Source organism: Phalaenopsis equestris, unplaced genomic scaffold, assembly GCF_001263595.1.
Source record: "Phalaenopsis equestris unplaced genomic scaffold, ASM126359v1 Scaffold000715, whole genome shotgun sequence".
In the NCBI taxonomy this organism is placed as follows: Eukaryota; Viridiplantae; Streptophyta; class Magnoliopsida; order Asparagales; family Orchidaceae; genus Phalaenopsis; species Phalaenopsis equestris.
Genome location: NW_018165155.1, coordinates 470,058 through 491,759, shown reverse-complemented (window position 1 = coordinate 491,759; position 21,702 = coordinate 470,058). Strand labels below are relative to the sequence as shown.

At 33.9% G+C, this 21,702-nt stretch overlaps 1 protein-coding gene across 2 annotated transcripts in view; it reads right to left on the bottom strand.

The window, feature by feature from the left end:
- LOC110030405 (DNA damage-inducible protein 1) overlaps positions 1-11,188 on the bottom strand; it is a 95,815-nt gene extending 84,627 nt beyond the window's left edge. Inside the window, exons 1-3 of one of the 2 annotated variants that reach the window (XM_020733103.1) lie at positions 10,983-11,188; positions 10,868-10,900; positions 10,650-10,774 (exon numbers count right to left, since the gene is read on the bottom strand). In XM_020733103.1, the coding sequence (XP_020588762.1) occupies positions 10,650-10,774; positions 10,868-10,900; positions 10,983-11,048 (224 nt within the window). In that variant the 5' untranslated portion in view covers positions 11,049-11,188. Of the gene's footprint in view, positions 1-4,739; positions 4,776-10,649; positions 10,775-10,867; positions 10,901-10,982 lie in introns of those variants that run through there. The other variant, XM_020733104.1, reaches the window with a different exon arrangement.
- Positions 11,189-21,702: the final 10,514 nt, after the last annotated feature.

Here is a 21,702-nt window from a genome sequence, read left to right as displayed (position 1 = left end):
GGAAAGAGAAAGTGACAAAAGATTAAAAATGAAATTCGGTTCTTTGAGATGATAAAAATCTAAGGAGGGGATAGGATATCAAATCATTCATTGTTCCGGGAGTCCAATAGCGAGCTAAGCTTGATCTAAAGATGTTCGAGGATTAGTTGAATGACACTTAATTGAATTTAGACACTTTAGAACACTTCAGACCCAAATTATAGTGTAGGCTTCCTAGGTCTTAGGAGCACACCTTGAGAGAGTTCATCATTCTAATATTCAAATGATCCTAAGAAGCCAAACATCTGACCCTAGTTTATACGGACACTAGACACGAGGGTGCACTAGATTGTGGTTCATAACTGATTTAATTAAATCAAATAATGAAATTTTTGTCTTAACTTGACCAAAACTGAAACTCAATGCTCCGGGATTTGAGTTTGTCTTACACTCAGATCCTCCTGGCGATTGGGGACATCCCCAATATCACATACAAATCTCCTATTATTGGCTTTTTATATGTGATATTATATTTTGTTTTATTTGTTTGTCTTTTTCCTACGATTTACCTGTTTTTCTCAAGTCTTTTTCAGGTCATACTTTCTCCTTTTACACAGCGCATAATAGCTAAACTTAAAGGAGCAACGAGCCTCCCAAGTGTATAGGTTTGATTTACATGACAGTATTTTCTTTTATAAGCATGTTATATTGTCCTTCTTTTTTACTGTATACTATACTGTTCTTTTTTTTTATACTGCATGTTTAGTTATTTTAATACACACTATGTCTTAGTTTAGGAAAACCTAGTGGTTGTATAGGATTAACACTAAACCAGGAGATGCTACTACGAGGATCGTGGGCAGCGCGAAGAGGAACAACTTCAAAGTGGATCTCCAACAGCAAAACATCAAAACACATCACATAAACATCTTCACATCACCTATCATTTCATTTAGTTTAAATAACAACCCATAGGATCACCCTTCAGGCTTTTGCACAACTCTGTTGTGCAATTATAAGTCCTAACACTTTAAGATTCTGAAGTTACCGCGCGGTACGGCGTAAATCCTCCTATCTTTTTAGGCTATTTGCACAGTTCGATATTGTGTAAACATAAGTCCTAAATCCTAAATAATTTGCAGAATTGAAATATCAAATTACATCATTTCAAAGACATAAAACCGAACATTATGATAGTTGGGACATCTCCGGGGTTTCTCCTAGATCTGTGATGTCTCCTATTATTCATTCTTTTGAATTCCTTAAGATAATTGTTCCTATTTTAAGTCATTCTCATTTGATTTTCCCATGTCCAATCGTGAAAACCTAAACTTTGAAATCTTGAAAGCAAAACCATCTGATCTTAATCGAGAGTTTCTTTAAGTGACCCCAGTCATTTAAGATGTAATTAACTATAGAGGTTTGCATCTATAGAGAACCTAGAACCCAGATAAAATAAACCCTATCTAATTTTTTATGTTAAGTAGGGGAACTTGTTGGTCTTTTTATAAAATAGTTCGCAGACCAAAACGGATGTCACAAATTCTTTAGTCTAGGTGATTAAATTTCTATTACAAGTGATATATTTATTCTTCGGGATAAGTGTATTACTTGTAGTATTGTATTCAATCATCTAAACTATTTAAAATGTGAGACTCGTTTAGTTTCACCTATTTTAAAATTAAAATGTTACTTTTAAAAATTAAAAAGCTTATATTCATATTTAAATTATTTTCAAAATCACAAAATCATCACTTTTTCAAATTACGAAATTAAAACGACCGACAATCATCTTATGAAGTAATATACTATGAATTCCTGATTCGTTTAAGATTTTAGGTTGGTTGCATGAGGCTGCGAGTTCGAGTCAAACATGTAAAAGATTGTCGTAGGACAGACCCGTAAATTCAGGTAAATAATTTTATGCTAATTTAAGAAGAATAATTTAATTTACGAAAATTACTTAAAGCTTAAAGTTTAATATTATGTTTTATAGGTTATTTTTTATAGGTTATTAATCTCAACGCTCAACGTAAAAGTCACCGCAACCTCCAGCTAACTGTCGAAGATTAAGAGTTTAGCGTGGAAACTAAGATGAGTAAACATGTTTCTAAATTTTAGTAGTCTTTTATATTTCAGATTGCAAGTTTGACTCCATGTATGCCCTAATTTAATCATATTCTTCATATTGTTAGATAGGAAATATATGTATGATAAGCACAATAAAAAAACATGTGCATGCATGAGAGATGTGAATGAGATAAGCATTGAATGATAGAAAATATATACACGATATAAGTAATAGATATGCATGAGATACGTATAAGTAAGAGATGCGTGAGATAGATATATGAATGATATGAAAGTCATGTATAATGAATAGTTGCATAACAGAATAAGTATTCATGTTAATAGATACATAAAGAACTCAGAATAATATATTTATAAAGAATGAAATAGTTTATATGTGAATGCTTGCGTATGCATTTTTAAAAAATAATTTCACCCCCTAATGGTACAAGCAGGGGGCGACAGTGTACCGCGTCAGTTGAGTTTCTAGCACCCCAGACAATTGTGATAGTTAGTTCACTAACCGCTGTGTCGACGAGTGGAGACAAGTAGACCAGAGCTTTCATCCCCAGACTATTGTAATGTTTACATTACTTACCGCTGTGCCGACGAAACAAAATCGAACTCATTATGTTATTTTAATATTATTTTTAAGTTTTAAACATTTGAACATAATGAATAGAAGAGGTGCAAATATAAAAAGGATACGAAAACAACAAACGAAAAGGTACAAAATTTATACTTATTAATTTTAACTACTTTCTTTAGTGACTCTTCTATGTATTATTTAAATATTAAATTCTTAATGATAGAAATAGAATAGTAGATAATTGATTTCCACTGTCAAACCACCCATTCCCATCTTGGTTAACTCCAAGCCCTGGATTGGGTCGTGATATTGAGGGTTACAATAACATTAAAAAAAAACCCAAAAATTATTATAACAATGATGGATAAAAGCAGAGAAAAAGAACCTTTTCAACAACAGTTCAAAATTGAATTAATAAGTAGTACAGTAGAACAATAGTTAAGTTGCAACTCGTCACATCATACATGGCGGAGAGGGCAAGCAGCAGGGAGGCATATGCTCGTCTCTGGCGTTTCCCATCTTGTAGTTAAGGCAGTGCTATCCATGCTCGCGGTATGACCTGCATAGCCTATATGGACACATCATGCTTCCCTTGTAACGCTGAATTTTCAAAAAAAAAAAAATTTGATAATTATAAAATATACCTTAAATTTAACATTCCCTGAAATCCGACCAAATCAATTTCATAAAATTATACATCTTGAATCGATCAATTTGATATATATAACACTATAAGGGAATATATGAAATTTTGAATTAACTACTTAATTAACACTTTAATTAAGCATAATTAAATCCTTCAGCAGTGTAGCTAACCAACTAATTTCCACACCCACAACCGTGGGATGAAATTGTAGGGTTAAAATTAATTGGATCACAATTAAAATGTCACATGACCTTATGTTTCTTCTCTTCATTTTTCTTCCCTCAAAAAGATTTCCGCTCGGTTTATGTAGCACAAGCGTGATTGGAGCGATTGGCAAAGACGTGGAACTCAATTAGGGTCACCAGGACGAAATCGACAAGAGGAAATTTCATTTTACCAATATAATAAACACAATCTTTTCCTTTCCTACATTTCCACTTTGATATTTTCCATGAATAAAGACATTCCACATGTTCCCTATTGTATTAGCTTTACGAGAACCACGGGACTGTTGAATCGAGAGCTATGCTCTCCGGTAAGTCCATTTCACAAGTTGGGGAAGGGTTGGAGGGAATGAAGAGGGAGTATAATAGGAAGGTGTAGAGGAATATTTATGTTGAGAAACCTGTGATGTAAGAAAACATGACAGCTATATAAAATATGTAATCATTCATACACGTGTAATCACAAGCATATTCATAAAAGTCATCAATCTAATCATAGGAATGTCACTTCTAATTGTATAAGCCTCAACTATTTTCATGTCATGTCATATCATTAGGTCGTCAATCAGCCCGAATGTCACATTAACTATTGATAAAAGTTGACCCCCATATAGCAGTTATCAATAACTCCCATACTACCAATGGTTTCGTATGTTCTATCGTTTGAACCCAACGGTTCATGGAGTTTTATCACCATCTGAATACTAGGAGACGGGAATCCTATCATTTCATATCATTCGTACTTGCAAGTAATCATATAATAACCTACCTATAACATCATTTTTAATATTTCTTAAATCATAATTCCTGTAACTAGCATTCGATATAGGCATTTCATATATCATATGCATTAATCAACGTAAATGAATATTTACAAATAATGATTTCATAAGCATAGTCATTAGATTTGTAACATAGTAATACCATAAGTATCATAAGTGACAACAAATTTGCATTTATACAACTATTCATATACAATTTGCAAAAAAATTCTAAATGCAATGGTGTCAACACTTAATCACATAAAAACCTACAGAGAGTTATTCTTCTTATGGTAGCACAAAATAATTTCACTTAAATTGATGGAGCAACCATATAATGAGTTTCTTAATGCTAGCCTCGAGCTCGTTGCCTAGTGTAAACCAACTGAAATTCATAAACCTTGAAGATTTTCATAATTTGGCTTATATTGTGATTTAACCGTAAACATAATTCACTTGTGTAAACATACCTCAAATGGACTTCCTCGCATTAATCCTTCTTATTCCACTCTTCCTTTGATCCCTTCCTCCTTCACCTTTTTATTCTTTTCTTAGGCTGCTACAGACTCTAAATTAATTTGTTGTAGATCACACTAATTACGAATGCATAAATAACAAGTTTAGATTCACTAAAATTGACTAACAATTCATACATATATACATCTACCTTATAATCAAACCGAAAAATCCTTCATAAGTTTAAAGTCCCAACTTTGCACTTCCACCTTCCTATGATATGCTTATGAATATAGATAAAAACAAGAAAAATAATGAGGGAAAAAATGAAAATTTAACTTGACAAACATATATAAATATTTATACTTGAAAGTTTAACTTAATTATCTCCCAACCACCTCAACTTCTCTTAAGATTGCTGATTTTTTCCTAAAACAGTAACTAAGAGCAGCAGCTCTCACTTTTCACCCGATCCTGAGCCCCGCTCTACTTAGCAACTCCAGGCTCTCAAAGTGAGAAGTTAGAAGAAGTGAGGTGTCAAGAACCAATCCGGGACTTGCAATTAATTAAGAAGAGAACAGACGGTTGGACAGTGAAAATAAATTCTCTGTTATTCTATTTCTATCACTAACCGTTATTCAAATATTCATGAAAGAGCTACTACCAAAAACAATTAAAATTAAAAGTAAAAATTTGTACATTTCTGATTGTGTTCTCGTCTCCTATACTCATTTGATTATTTTCAATTCATCTTGTTGAAAAGCTTAAAACCTAAAAAAATATTAAAGCAACGTAATACACCCCCAATCGGAGTTCTGGGAGGAGATTCTTGATGGTGGATGTTTTCCTCCTCATGTTCCTCTAGTCTGATCTATTTCCTTTTCGATTTAGCCAATGAATGACCGGTCAACTCTTGGCTAGGGTTTACAAACTAAACTGTCGGCGGGATCTTAGATTGCATCTCAACAACCTTCCTCGGCATCTCTTCCAAGCTCTCGAATTGATCATCAAATTGATTTTTCATGGATAAAAAACTTCCTTCTATAGTGGAGAACCTTTCCTCCATCTCAGCTTTGATTTTAATCATCTCTTTCTCTAACTTTTTTTTTCTCTAAATCATCCACTTAGTTTAATGCCATCACTCCCAAAAAAGTTTTTGATCAAAAAGCATGAAAACACTTTCACGCTAAAATCCCATCAATTATTCGCAGGTTTGTATCGTAAGAACGTATGCCCGTCATCGATCTGAATAGCTTTGGTACAAGTAAGATGAAATACAGTAGCTTCGTACGTGAAATCGTGTTTGTGAGTTGAAACTAGTTGTAGAAATCATAGAAATCATGTTTGTTGAAATCAAGCACAAATTAGCGCGAGCTGAGAATTTAGATGGTAGATTTGGGTCTCGGTAGCGAGCCCGTTCCTTGATAGCTCAAATCGCGTCACTATAGCCGCGATCACGTCATAAGGCTCGAACACCATGAAACCGGAAAAAACCATAGTTTTAGGTCTCTGTACGCCGCTTCCCTGTCACTGCTTTCCCAACTAGCTCTAATCGCGATTGTATCTCATAGAAGACGCGAGAGGAAAATAAAAAATGGGATTTTTGTGCCTCTGTACGTGGTTTCTCAGTCGATGCCTTCCCAGGTAGCTCTAATCGCGACTGTACCGAGACGAGAGAAAGAGAAGTCGGAGCTCGAGGAGAAAAACGAGATTTTTGGGCCTCTATATGTCGCTTCCCAGCAGCTACGCACTACGAGACGTCGGAGCGAGCGATCCTATCATACAGTATGTTGTAATCCAAGCGAACAAATCACCTCCTTTACGAACCTTAAGCTAAATGTTCAACCATTTGTTTACAAAACAATCTTTAAGAAAAAAAATCATATATTTCCACACCACTCAAATAGTTCAAATAATTCCTTACCTAAATTCAAACAACAATCTTTCCTAATTTCATAAACTTAAGTACATAAAATCCTCCAAAATTTATCAAATCCATTCATAAATCAATTCACTGAACCAACCAGTATGAAACACCAATCTATCCCAAACTCCTAGATCAAAATAACCCAAGCACTTGGCAAACCAATAACCAACCTAACTCAATCCATGAGCCATAAGGAAAAAAAAAACAAAAATAAAAGAACAAATATTGTTGGGACTGATTAATTGGCTTGGTTAGCTAATTTCTGATTAATCAACCCAAATATTTATTTTGCTTGGAATAAGATCATCGATAAATTGTACAATTTGAATGAAGACAACCTAATATTTAAATATTTTCGAGAGCAAATTGAAAATTTCAAAGGAATTTGACATGAAGCATCTACTAACATGCAACATATGTTGTGTTGTCATTCTCTATAAGATAGTGATTCCAAAGTCGCTTCTTCCTTAGGATAAATTTCCCTTTGACTTTTTCCCCTCATGATGTCTTTTCCAAAGACAAATTCCAATAACTCAGTATTGCCACAAAAGACCATCCAATTTTTTCTCTTGCAACATCCAAATACTTTGAAAAATAGTTTAACACATTTGTGGTTGGATGGAGAATCATCAATAGATTATTGTTATCATTCACAGAGTTTACTTTTATATATAATTATGTAATGTTTATGTTTATTGTCTAAGCCAGTTTTATTTAAATTAGTAAGTGTACTAGCATCCTATGTTGTCTGTGTACATGTTTATTGTCTCAAGATTTGTTTAGTTTAGCATGTTAGAAACCTAATAAATGGTAACTATTTCAAATTTGAACCATCTATTATAAATGTATGTACAATGTTATTTAATAGTATGATCTTTTGAATAAAAAATTATGATGGTTTATTTCACCTTTAAGATTGCATATCAACTGCAATCCTCAATCAACATTGGTCCCTTTTCTTCCTCCCTTATAAAGTCTCTCTCTCTATCTACTCAACGATCCTTTTTACTCCTTCCTCAAATGTTCAAAGTTCTCACATTTAATCCATTCTAACTCTCTATCATCAAAGGATTAAAATCAAAGAATGATTGATCATTGATTCAAACAATATTATTATCATTATTTGTATAAATAAATACAGAGAAAGACCAAACAAAAAATGGTTCAAGAAGCCCATCATCATGACAAGGTGTGTGTGAGGTCATCTTCCAATGGCAACCTCAAGATCTGATGTTCTAAATTAAAAGAGAGAGAAAGAGAGAGAAAGAAAACACAAGACGCAGCACCACCATGAGAGTAAATCTGTCCAATCTTGGAAAAGAAAAGAAGGTTGAAGAGATCAAAAGAAATAGGCACATGAACTTTACTGATCCTAAAATAAAGAACATCAAATGATAGATGTGGTAGTTGTTGTTATCAAACAATGGACAACACTTTTGCACTGAATTCAATTTTTAGCCCTCCCCCCCAACTCCTAAGGGTTAGTATTTCAAAGAAAGTGCAGAACTAGTTATTTTAACAAACAAAAAACAAAGTACATCTAACCAAAAAAAAAAAGGTGGATTTTATTTGTAGAGCCTCTGAGCTTTTATTGACTGCCATTTGCAATCCTCACACTTTAAAATAAATTAAAAAATATATTTAAATCAGAGCAACCAAAACCTGAATATACCCCACCCAACTGGATTTGCAATAAAGAAATTTGAACCCACCTTACAAATGAAAAAGATTCTTAAAAACCTATCCTTCTATGGTTGACCCAATCAAGTTAGTCAAACATGGACACAAATTATCATTACAAGCTAGCAAGGATTAGAAATAATTAAACAAATAGAAAACATTGAAAGATCGAATGTAATAACATGACAATGATCTAAATTTCAAAACTCATACTATAGAAACAAAAAAAAAACATAATGAGCAACTATAGTGTTCTTGGAAGACAAATATTACTGTAGAATCTTCAAGACCATAGTGGAAGTTTAAAAGAGAACTCTTCAACCAATTGAAATACCATTGGCAATAACATTGAAAATAGGAATTCACCATAATGACAACAAGGTTAGACCAAGAGCCTAGAAGTTCAAGGTGCGTGGGCAGGCATCCTACTAATAGGACTTGTTGCAGAAGATATGCCAAAAAATAAGTTGAAAATCGATGATTGGGAACACATGAAAAAGAATCCAATAAGCTAATTTCATCAATTCACAAAGTTGGCGCAAATAAGATTGGAGGGGATTATCCTGGAATAATTGCCTCAAAATAATGAAACAAAAGAAATGTTATCAAAATGCCAATAAAGTTGAACCAACTCAAATGAAAACTTTTAAGAGAATGTATATGAAAAGAGTGAGATTGAAAATTAAAACCAAGACAATGATGTGAAAGTTATCAATGATAAAAGTTCAATACAAGGATAGCCTAAAGCATTTAAGTACTCCCCGTTCTCAAGAACTATTCATAAGAAAAAGATAGACATATCTCAATGTCGAAAATAGGTTCATTTGAGAAGTAAAAGAAAAAACACACAAAGAGAAAGAAAGAGAGAGAGTTTGAATATCAGAGCACGATTGTGATCAAATTAAAAAATTAAAGATTAAAAAATAGAGTAAATGCACAACAAGCACTCATGGGATTGCATAATAAGATTGTAAATGACATAAACTTAAAAAAAAATTTATGCAAACAAATAAATATTGAAAATTGAGTAATTGGGTATTGATGTGTTTTTCATTCATGAGGTGAGGTGTAATCTTAAAGGCGTTTTTAGGCGTAAGCCTCAAATTTAAAAATTGTGTAAATTAATAAATATTATATAAAATAGAAAGTGTGAAGTAAGAAATAATATATTAATATTATAATTTATTAGCACATAAAAATGTAAAATAGCAATATTCTAACTAAATAAACATAATAAATTGTTTTAAATTAAAAGCACCATGTTAATATCCTAATATTAAATTATGAAATAAGACGGATTATACAAACATTAAGCTATCAAAAAAAATAAAAATATTAGAAGAAAATATTAAAACATCGAAACATAACAATCAAAATAAAGTAAACATTATTTTTTCCTTCTCACGCATAGTACCTCCACTTAAACAAGAATATATCAAGTCGCCAACATTTGAATTTTTAATTTAAAGTCTCTATTACTCTCATCACCAAATTGATTTTCATTAGAATCATTGGCATAATGAATTGTTTATCTCGCACATTATCCTTAGTCGTAATATTATCTCATTCCTTATTATTTGTAATCTCAATAATTTTCTATTTTTTAATGAATAATCATCAATAAAATATATTAATTAAAATAATAACTATTTTGATGATTAGAATTCCAACTACATAAATTTTAACAGATAAATTTTTCTTTTAATTATTGTTGTTTAGTATGTGAGGTGCGAATGTTAATAGAAGAGGTATATTGATATTACTTTTAGCTTTGTTTTTATGGACAAAAGCAAACATTTGAGGCTTTTGTTGAGGTGGGGCATGCCTTGAGACACACCTCATATTGTGCAATTTTAAACTAGGCATACAATGAAAAGATTTTATGAATTTGAGTCCATGGACACCGAGTTGAATTTGATAGCAAGAGAAGAGGACAAAGTACAGAACTATGAAGTATAAAGAAAGGTCTGGGTGATCATTATCTTTTCCAATGTTCTACAGAATATGTATCCTCTATTATTGATTTTCCTACATGCCTTGCTTCACCCAAAAACAGAAGTTAGCCAAGTTTTCGACATATATGAACTTTTTGAATGAATAGTCATAATAAAAAGCATCCCTGCAATCCTTCTTTCCAGTCAATAAAAATCCCACCAGGATTTCAGACGAAAGCAAATGATTCTGGTATCATATACTATTTCATGAACTATAGCATATCTGAAGTATGTATTGGTTACATGATTTATTTTATTGCAAGCTATCAGTAATAGCGAGTTAAGAAGAAATGAGAATAAAACCAAAAGAGCAACAGGGATACCCGGCATTTGACGAAAGCATCATAACAAGATCTCCTTCTCTAACACCAACAGAACCTAAGCGATCCGAGTTACGAATCTCCTTCCCGTTGAAATGGAGCTGTTGCTGATGTAAAGCGACACTAGTCTGCAATCGAAATTTTCAACTGAAGCGAAATCCTCAAAAATTATCACAAAAATTAAAGCTTTCCATGAGAGGAGAACTTTTCTAACTGCCCACCTCCACCTCAAGAAGCGCCTTCACATTCTCAACCTGCATGCCATAAGTATTCAGCCATTGTCATAATGATGGAGATTAACAGAGTCAATAACTTAGGGTTTCTATGGATTCTTACAGATTCATCTTGGTCGACGTCGAGGGTGATGAATTGTTCATCTGCAGTCATGACAGTAATCTTCATCTTAATCGCCTCCTTGAAACGAAAAGCGGAAACCGGTTTTTGTTGATTATTATAGTAACAGTTTATGGACTCCCGTTGGATTCCTTGGGAAGGGGGAAGGGGGAAGGGGGAAGGACGCTAGGACTACCTAGTTAGATCTTCACGGTCAACCTACTGTCAATTAATTATTTTTACGAAGGGTTTATTTTGTCCGGCTTTTCAAACTAACATTTATAGTTAAATTTAATTTTGATTTGAAAAAGAAATTTAAAATTATAAATAAAAAATAAGACCGCACTAATCTCAAGAATATTCAATGAATCTCGCTAAATATATACCAAGGGCTAACATTTATAGTTAAATTTAATTTTGATTTGAAAGGGAAATTTAAAATTATAAATAAAAAATAAAACCGCACAAATCTCAAGAATATTTAATGAATCTCGCTAAATACATACCAAGGATTTGCATCTGGAAAGTCAAAAGACGGAGCACTAAGCATCGTTTCCTTCAATTAAAATTGCGATCCTACCGAATGAAAGAACTGGAAGCAACTAATCTGAGGAGCAGTCATCTATAGCTAGATCTCTCAACTAATTTCAGGATTCTTCACAAAGATGACCAAATGGCACTCTAATTTCCTCCAAGAAGGTCCCTTGTCTAAGGAGAATTGTCTGTCATCACATTACAGTTATATACTCTCTGCTGATGATCCAAGTTTACCCTAACGACAAAAGAGCTTCTATCAATGATTCTCAAGAGGAGGTCGGTCGAAGACCTTCCAGCCGATCGAAGATCTTGTAGTTGACCGTATGGTTATTAGATGACTGAATGACAATACCAGTGGTTTATGAATATGAAACGGTGTCAACATCAGTTATGGATATTAAAGGGTCCTGGAGTCGGATACAAATACTAAAATGTGTAATAATTATTTGTAATGTCCCTATTAAAACCAGGATAAACATGTAATTTTACTAGAAACTTCTATGATCTATAAATAGGGGGGTCTTTTCTTTAAAAAAACAACTATTAAATTCACCCTCTCAGAACATGTGTTATTTTACACTTTGCTTCCTCTATTTCTCTCTCGATTCCTCTCATTTGTCCATCACTGTATACCTTGGTTGTGATCCATAGAACGGTTTTGAATTCCCATTCTAAAAAGTGAGAGGAGTGTGAAACCATGTCATTAAGAAGAAGATGGGCGTGTAACGAAAAAATAATGCACTTGGAAGAAACCTCCAATGTGAAGTTCATATGAAAATTTGTGCAACAACAAATTTGGGAATTCCAAGACCAAATAGTGAGACAAATAGGATAATTGACCGGCTTAATACTCGAGGGGAGAGCACAAGTGTCGAACCCTTGAGAAGAATCAAAACCCCAAGTCCATCAAAAGGCTAAGGGAGCCTAAAAGAATTGAGGAATCCTAGTATATGGACTGTATTGGGTCTAAAATAAAGTTCAGATTACGATTGGGGTGGATGGAAGTTTACCTTCAGTTGGAGAATATGTTCTTCTAGCATATCACCGTTGTCGAGCCCCCAAGAAATTCAAAATTCCATCTTCGGAATTCAAGAGTTGAAGTGATCTAGTTGACCACATAGCCTCCTTCGAGTTGGCCGTATGCTTTCTCAAAGTCTCTAGTGCACTGAAATGTCATTTATTCTACACCACATTGAGGGATTCAACCCTCAAGGTGGTTTAATGGCTCCCGACAGAAATTATCAACTTCTTAAGTGAGTTTAAGAACTTGTCCATGGTGCAGTTCCCTAATGCCCTGAAGCCCGAAGGACTCATATGTCTTATGGCATGTAAAACTGAGGATGAATGCGCCTTCAAGCTTATGTCACTCTATTCAAGAAGGAAATATTGGAAGTGCAAAATATGGTGTTTTTGGTAGCACAAGCAACCCTAGCACAGGGGTTAAGAAGTGCACAATTCAAGTACTTTTTGAGCTTTCATTAACCCAACAACTTAGCTGAACTCTTTGAGTTAGTAAACCACCATATCGTGGTTGAGGAATAAGTTCACCTGCCCTACTAAAAATGTGAACAATCTGATCGCTGCTAAAGAGAAAGGGCTTGCAAGATGATGGGTGGAGGGCAAAGGGTAGCCCACGTTCTAAATGTGAAGGAGGCTTGTCGTCTCGAGATGATAGTTGTAATGTCCCTATTAAAACCAGGATAAACATGTAATTTTACTAGAAACTTCTATGATCTATAAATAGGGGGGTCTTTTCTTTAAAAAAACAACTATTAAATTCACCCTCTCAGAACATGTGTTATTTTACACTTTGCTTCCTCTATTTCTCTCTCGATTCCTCTCATCTGTCCATCACTGTATACCTTGGTTGTGATCCATAGAACGGTTTTGAATTCCCATTCTAAAAAGTGAGAGGAGTGTGAAACCATGTCATTAACAAGAAGATGGGCGTGTAACAAAAAAAGAATGCACTTGGAAGAAACCTCCAATGTGAAGTTCATATGAAAATTTGTGCAACAACAAATTTGGGAATTCCAAGACCAAATAGTGAGACAAATAGGATAATTGACCGGCTTAATACTCGAGGGGAGAGCACAAGTGTCGAACCCTTGAGAAGAATCAAAACCCCAAGTCCATCAAAAGGCTAAGGGAGCCTAAAAGAATTGAGGAATCCTAGTATATGGACTGTATTGGGTCTAAAATAAAGTTCAGATTACGATTGGGGTGGATGAAAGTTTACCTTCAGTTGGAGAATATGTTCTTCTAGCATATCACCGTTGTCGAGCCCCCAAGAAATTCAAAATTCCATCTTCGGAATTCAAGAGTTGAAGTGATCTAGTTGACCACATAGCCTCCTTCGAGTTGGCCGTATGCTTTCTCAAAGTCTCTAGTGCACTGAAATGTCATTTATTCTACACCACATTGAGGGATTCAACCCTCAAGGTGGTTTAATGGCTCCCGACAGAAATTATCAACTTCTTAAGTGAGTTTAAGAACTTGTCCATGGTGCAGTTCCCTAATGCCCTGAAGCCCGAAGGACTCATATGTCTTATGGCATGTAAAGCTGAGGATGAATGCGCCTTCAAGCTTATGTCACTCTATTCAAGAAGGAAATATTGGAAGTGCAAAATATGGTGTTTTTGGTAGCACAAGCAGCCCTAGCACAGGGGTTAAGAAGTGCACAATTCAAGTACTTTCTGAGCTTTCATTAACCCAACAACTTAGCTGAACTCTTTGAGTTAGTAAACCACCATATCGTGGTTGAGGAATAAGTTCACCTGCCCTACTAAAAGTGTGAACAATCTGATCGCTGCTAAAGAGAAAGGGCTTGCAAGATGATGGGTGGAGGGCAAAGGGTAGCCCACGTTCTAAATGTGAAGGAGGCTTGTCGTCTCGAGATGATAGAGAGACTAACAAAATTTCTCAAAGGTGGAGTCGATCAAACAACCAATTGACTATTGATCGAGGTATACCAAAACTCACTCAGTTGAGGGTTTAAATTGTGGAGACAATATAAGCTATTCAACATAAGGAGTGCTTAAAAAAAGCTCCATCGATAAGAATTAGAGATTTTTCTCCTAAACACGAATAAATTTTACAAATATCATAAAGACCATGATCATGACATAGAGGAGTGCAAGCACCTTTAAAGCCTAGTCTAATATTTGATTTGTAGTCTAGAAAACGCAAAGAGTTTGTGGTCCCAAGAGCACAAACGCAAAGGTAGTGGAAACCCCTAACAAAAGATGACTTAGATGAGCCCGCTTGAACCAATGTTATCCACATTATAGGGATAGTGCCAGCTATATTGGGAGAAGTTTTGATCAGATTGAACAACCATGAGAAGCTCTGAATGGGGGAACACTATGCTGTTGTTTTCAGTCTAAAGCAAAAGCCTCATCCCCAGTTTAATTTTACTAACACACATTTGTCTACCATGAGGAATATTTACAACAATGTCATAGTAGCTATGACGATGATCAATAATTAGTATATAGAAAGTATTTTGGTTGATACTAACAGTTCAGAAAATATATTATTCAAATCACCCTTTGAAAAAATGCATTTATCCGTCAAACATTTTGTTGTGTCAACCGGCCCGTTGTACGGTGTTTCTCGCAAATGAAAGGATGACCTGGGAAAATTGGGCTATCAGTCACCTGAGGAGAGGGTGATAGTCAATTCACTAACATGTAGGAATTCCTGGTGTTTGATGTGCCCCCCATTTATAACACGATCTTCAGTCGCCCACTACTATATAACTTCAAAGTCTTGGTCTCTACCTACCGTGTGGTGGTAAATGTTTTGTGTGATGGGACATAGTAACAGTTCAAGACAATCTAGAGTAGCTCCTGAGGGAAGGAGTTTTCATGATTTGCATGGCCATCAATTCCAATTCCATTAAGACATCCCATGTTGGTTTCCTATCCCCATTTTTCCTCAAAATTACCAAAATTCCTTGATATCCAAAAATTTGCAAAAATTCTCAAATTCACTCTAAATATTCCCAAAGTCAATCTTAACCCCAGTTGCACCCAAATCCACCAAAATTAGCCAAATTTATCAAATTGCCCCTAAATCCCTAAAGTCCCCAAATCATCCTCAATTCCCACCAAATTTATTCCAAGCTCACCCAATCTCAAACCCAAATTAAATTTCATCAAGTGCAATCCCGATTGAGACCAAATCCAAGCCCAATTTAACCCAATTCCAAGCCCAAAAATCAAATCCAAGCCAATTACCCCAAAATTGAACCCAACTCCAAATTTCACCAAGTTGACCCATTGAACCATTTCACTTCCACTAAAATTGATTCCCTCATGACATTCTTCTAGGCCAAATTGAACCACCAATTGGTTTAGATCTAAACCCAAACTAGGCTCAAAGTTCATGCCCAAGCCCAAACCTCATTTTAAGCCTAAAACCAAACTTTTCCCTAACCATTTGATTTAATTAAACCATAATCTCCCCAAACCATCATATGCATGTGAACTGGCCACCTCAATCCTAGCCTAAACCTATTTTTGAGCCATGGACCAAAGGTCCCTTGAATCATGGAAACTCCTCTCCTTATTTGGCTAAACCCACTTACCATGCCATCAGTCATCAAGCTCCCAAGGTAATCACAATTAAGCCTTCTCTTTGAGTCAGCTAGCCACCACCTTTGGCCTAGTCGGCCGTCCTAGCTAATGGAAAGCCCAAAATCGAGATCGCCACCCATGACTTAAACCCAAAATTCTATCTATTCAATGTGGCAAACTTCAATTGGTTAATTGCGCCGCTCAGCCCTCCACCTCAGCTTACTTGCACAAGCTAATGAGAGTCTGAGGCCTCCCCCTTGGCGGAATTACAAATACCCCCCTCCACGACCAAACTTAGAGACCATCCAAAACATAAGGGAAACTCTACCAAATTGCTCCTAGAGCCTCTCCAAACCTTCCTAAATGCAATCCAACCATCCTTAGCCACTCATTTTCACTGTCAGAGTTCAATTTCATCACAAAAATCCATGGCTTTTTCAATCACTTTACCAAACTCCTCAAAACCCCAAGTTAATCATCCCACAAACTTCACCATTCAAAACCACTTTCACAATCAAAAGACCCCATTCTTGAGCACCCTAACATAATCCTAGACCATGCCTGAGTCACCTTCCAACCGAAATCATACATAGGCTGCACCTCAGCTCAAACCAAAACTTTGAGGAGCTTCGTGGACTCAAGGCAATCATCTCCAACCAACCCAATCGAGGCATCACCTCTTGGACAAAGGTATAACTAGAAATTCCTAAATTTTTCTTTGGTTCCATTGATTGTGAAGTGAACTTGTATTTCATATGTATTTAATCATATAGATAGGTTTGTCTCACTTAGATGAAGATGTAGGAACAAACCCCGAGTGATTTGGTTGAAAATTGAGTGAGATATTAGGTTTAGAACACAAAAAGTTCTCGGGTTAGGACGATCGGGGACGATGGACGAATATCATCCATTTCTGTGTGTGTCGAACAGATGAATTAGATCGCGTTAGACGAAGGCTTGGACCGAAAATCACGGTACGTGTGGCCAACTTACGTGTAAAGTGCAGCCAATCAAACAATGGTGCATGGTCTTCGGAGCTGCCGAGGTTTGACGTCGCGGCTGACTCAGATAAGTAGATAAATAGAGTATTTTAGATACAGATGAATTAGATCGCGTTAGACGAAGGCTTGGATCGAAAATCGCGGTACGCGTGGCCAACTTACGTGTAAAGTGGAGCCAATCAAACAATGACACATGGTGTTCGGAGCTGCTGAGGTTTGACGTGGCGGCTGACTCAGATAAGTAGATAAATAGGGTATTTTAGAATTAAATAAATACAAAAACTTTAAAAATACATATCTTGCTGTAGAAAATTCATAAAAATAAAAATAAAATACGCTTGTGCTCAGTGAACAGAGGAGAAAAATGTGGACTAATAACTAAAATTATTTTCCTTTTATTTATTTTTAAATATATTAAATACTTCAGAGAGTAAATAAATCATAAATAATTAAATATTTATTTAAATCAAATGAAATTTTAAGGGTTTGTTTTTAATGATATTAGGGATCTTATATGATTTTTCCAAGGTTATAAGACATCTCTATGGTCAAAAGCCCTTATTTTTGAAAAATTTAGTATTATTTAATTTAAAATAATTATAAACAATAAAATATAAGTAAAAAAAAATCTTGTTTGGAAGGTTCATAATGGTCAGAGGATATTAAGAAAAATAAAATTTTAATTTAAAAAATTTTCAAGCCATTTTCTTATTTAAAATTAATAAAAATCATTAAAAATTAGGAAAATACGAAATAATTCAAATAGTTATCAAAATGGGCCAAGTTGTAGATAATCATCCTAGGAGGCCTCTATAAAAATTTGGAAGCCACAAAAATTATTTTTTTATGTAAATATATATTTTCTAAGTAAGATTAATTTTGTCTTAAGATAATTATAATAAATAAATGAAAAATAAAAAAAATATGAAAATTAGTTTGGAGTGTTTTTTATGACCAAAGGGACTTAAGAAAAAAAAATTGAGATTAAAATGAATACTTCAATTTAAAGCTATTTTGTAATTTTAAAATAATTAAAAATACAAAAAATTACAAAAAATGTGAAAATGCTCCAAATTGCCCTAAATGTCACCATATCCACAAAAAATAACTTAAATAGGTATTTGTAATTTCTAATTGTGTAAAAAGGTGTTTTAATGATTATATCTACTTTTCTTAATTTGTGAATAAAAGTAATTACATAAAATAAAATAAAAATAAAAAATACAAAATTCACTTCTTTGAGTTCCTTGGAACCAGAGAGACTTATGGAAAATATAAAAATGATTTTTTCTAACATAAACTATATTTTCTAATTATTTATTCATTAAAATCAATCAAAAAGTTGTAAAAATTAAAATATAATTAAAAAATTCAAAAGAATTATTTCTAGTGGTCATTTGACGTAAGTGAACCTCCAATATTTTCCTTAAGGACATAAATTTTAATTTACTGGTTAAATTAATTACCTTTATAATTATATATTTTTGGACTAAAATAATTATTAAAAAATTAAATAAAAATTACAAGAATATAAATTCTCTTCTAATACTTTAATAGACCCATGAGTGGGGTAACAACAAAGTTTCAAAGTCATTTGATGTTAAACTTAAGGAATTATTAAGTGGAGACCCCTAAGGGCAAAATGGTAATTAAGAGATTTTTAACCTTAATAAAAATTTAGGGTAAACCATAGGATAAAAGAGTAATATTGATCATAATTTGTTTTTTGAAGTGATAGAAACATAAATGGTTAAAGGATAGAAACCAACTCATTCTCTAAAAAATGTAATTTCCCAAATCATTTTGCTTTGGAAGTTAATTAAATTGGATGATCCTAAGGTGAAAGACTTATGTTAGGAAGATAATAACTCACTAATTGGAAGGTCAAGATCATTGGTTAGATGATGATACAATCTTTTAACAATAATTAAGTTAATCTCATTTGACCTTCTTTCTAAAATTACAAATCTACCCACAAAGTCTTGAGAGCTTGATTGTGAACTAGGCTCGATCCATCATCACCTAATGAGGCTTAGAAGAGTACAAAATCAATCATAAACACTTGTCAAACACTACAAGCTCATTTGCAATTGAACGGGTGGAGATTCCTTAACATTTTAACGTGCCCTTGAGGATGTTGACCCACATAATTTCTAGTGAGACATCAAATGAATGTCACCCCACTCATGAGTTAATTAAAATATTAAGGTTAATTGAACATAATTAAAACAGTACAAATAAAATAACTAGGAATGATCAATTCAACAAAATCATAAGTTTGTACGCACTTAAAGTAACTCAGAAGATTCTAAAAGATGTTCAGGGTCATTCCCCGAGCACTTTAACAGTCTTTTGAATATTTTGAAGGGCACTCAAACTCGTTATTCTTTGTTGAAGAAAATCATCCATAAAACTTTAAGGATCCACCAAGATATACCTCGGGACCTGTTAATACAATGATTACAATAAAATATCCTACGCTTCTTATTCTTCATTAATAACCTAATGCTCAAGGGTTTAAGTCTTACATAAGGTATTTAAATCCTTATGAGCAGTTGGGGATAGTTTTGCCACATATGGATCATGAAGCTTCTATAAGGATGAGGTCTAGGAGGCAAGGGAGATGAAAACATTGCTCATGTGTGCAAAAAGTGGGATGCGAATTGAGATTCAGAATAATATATCCTACCTTAAGGATCCTCAATAAGGAGTGAGGATAGGACTGATGGTACTATTCACCAGCTTTTTGTGGGAGTTGCCCCTGACACTCTTAGTTTGCCGACAGTCCTAGCCTAATTAGAGTAATTTGCAGGTGGACTATATTACTTTACAAAAAAAATATTTAACAAAAATCTTTTTTATAACATGATTACTTTTGCTCACTAAAGTAAACTCTACTTGCATGAAAAGTTAAAAAAAGAACTTTTAAAGGTCCACGGGTTAATCACTTGGATCGAGATTAAGGATTGCCCTCCTTAGATAGCCAGAATGGTGGCTTCTACCAAAAGTTAAAATTATAAAGCACACGGTCCAGCTTCGAGCCCCCACATTTACCAATGTTTTACACTTAGCCCCGGTTTTCCATGTGTGACAACATAATTTATTTTATCCGATTCAAACTTTTCTTATGATTTAAAATAGAGTTGTCTTGTACAAAAGTTTCTCATAATTTGCTTAAGTTTCATAAGTTTGCTTAAATTTCCTACATTTCATTATATTATTGTACTAACCTTTTTACAATAGTAGCATAGGTCCAAGTACCTAATATTATGTTTTATTGCCTTCTTTTATGAACTGCACTTCTAATGCTCTTTCATACGTGCATGTTTCATTATAATTTCAAGAACAAGAAAACATAATACACTTTTAAAACTTCAAAATGAATGTAATCCACTCTTTTTGAATTTACGAGGATCACTCAGATGAGGTAACCTACTGTTGCTAACAAGAATTCTCCAGTCTAAATGAACTTAATAGCTCGTTTATGCCAATTAAATTTAAAAGAAAATAGTGATGTCGGAACGTCAGTACTGTCAGATCTTGATCGGTGTCGCTCAACTTAAATTAAAATCCTCCCCAAAAACATTTCAATGATAAAATCCATTAATAACAAAATAAATTGCAAACCTTGGAGCTACCACTACAACCATGAGCTTGGAGCACAATTCAAGGGCAGCACGACTTGGATGCAAGAGAAGAACATCTTCAAGAGAGCAAACAAGGAGAACTTCAGCTAAATGTTTAAACAATAACTATCCATAGTTTTTTTTCTTCAAGAGAGCAAACAAGGAGAACTTCAGCTAAACGTTTAAACAATAACTATCCATAGTTTTTTTAGGTAGCTCGCCTAGTACGACATAAATCCTCACTTTATCATTAGGTCTTTGCATAGCTATGTTGTGCAATTTAAGCCCTAACTCTCTTATGATTTCTTTTTAGGATTTTGAGGTTATCATTCGGTATGACATAAATCCTCTTATCTTCCAGGCTATTTACAAAATCAGATATCATGCAAATGTAAGTCCTAAATAATAAAAATGGCAGGATTAAACATCAGGTAATATCATTTTCAAAACCAAAGTCAAACCATAGGCTAGTTTAAGAAGTCATCGAGAATCCTCAAAATCTATGACATCCTCTACTTTTCTTTCTTTTGGATTTCGAAAATAATTGCTCTTATTTGATCCAGTCCCATTTGATTTTTCCATGTCTAACCATAAACATTGAAATTTATAATCTTAAAGATAAACACCTCTAGTCATTATCAAGAGTTTTCTTAAGTGAATTTGGTCGTTTAGGATGCAATTAACTATAGGGGTCTGCCTCTATAGGGAACTAAAAAACTCAAGTAATATAAACCCTATCCAATTCTTATATTTGATAGGGGAACTTGTCGACCAAAATATAAGAAGGTTCGCAGATCAAACAGATGCCACAAACTTTTTTTTTATTTTATTTAATCGAGATCATTGACAAGTAACGTGTTTATTCTTCATGATTGTTGCATCTCTTGTAGTATTATGCTTGGTCATTTAAACTATAGTATCTGTTCAGTCTCACATTTTTTCAAAATTATATATATATATATATATATATATATATATA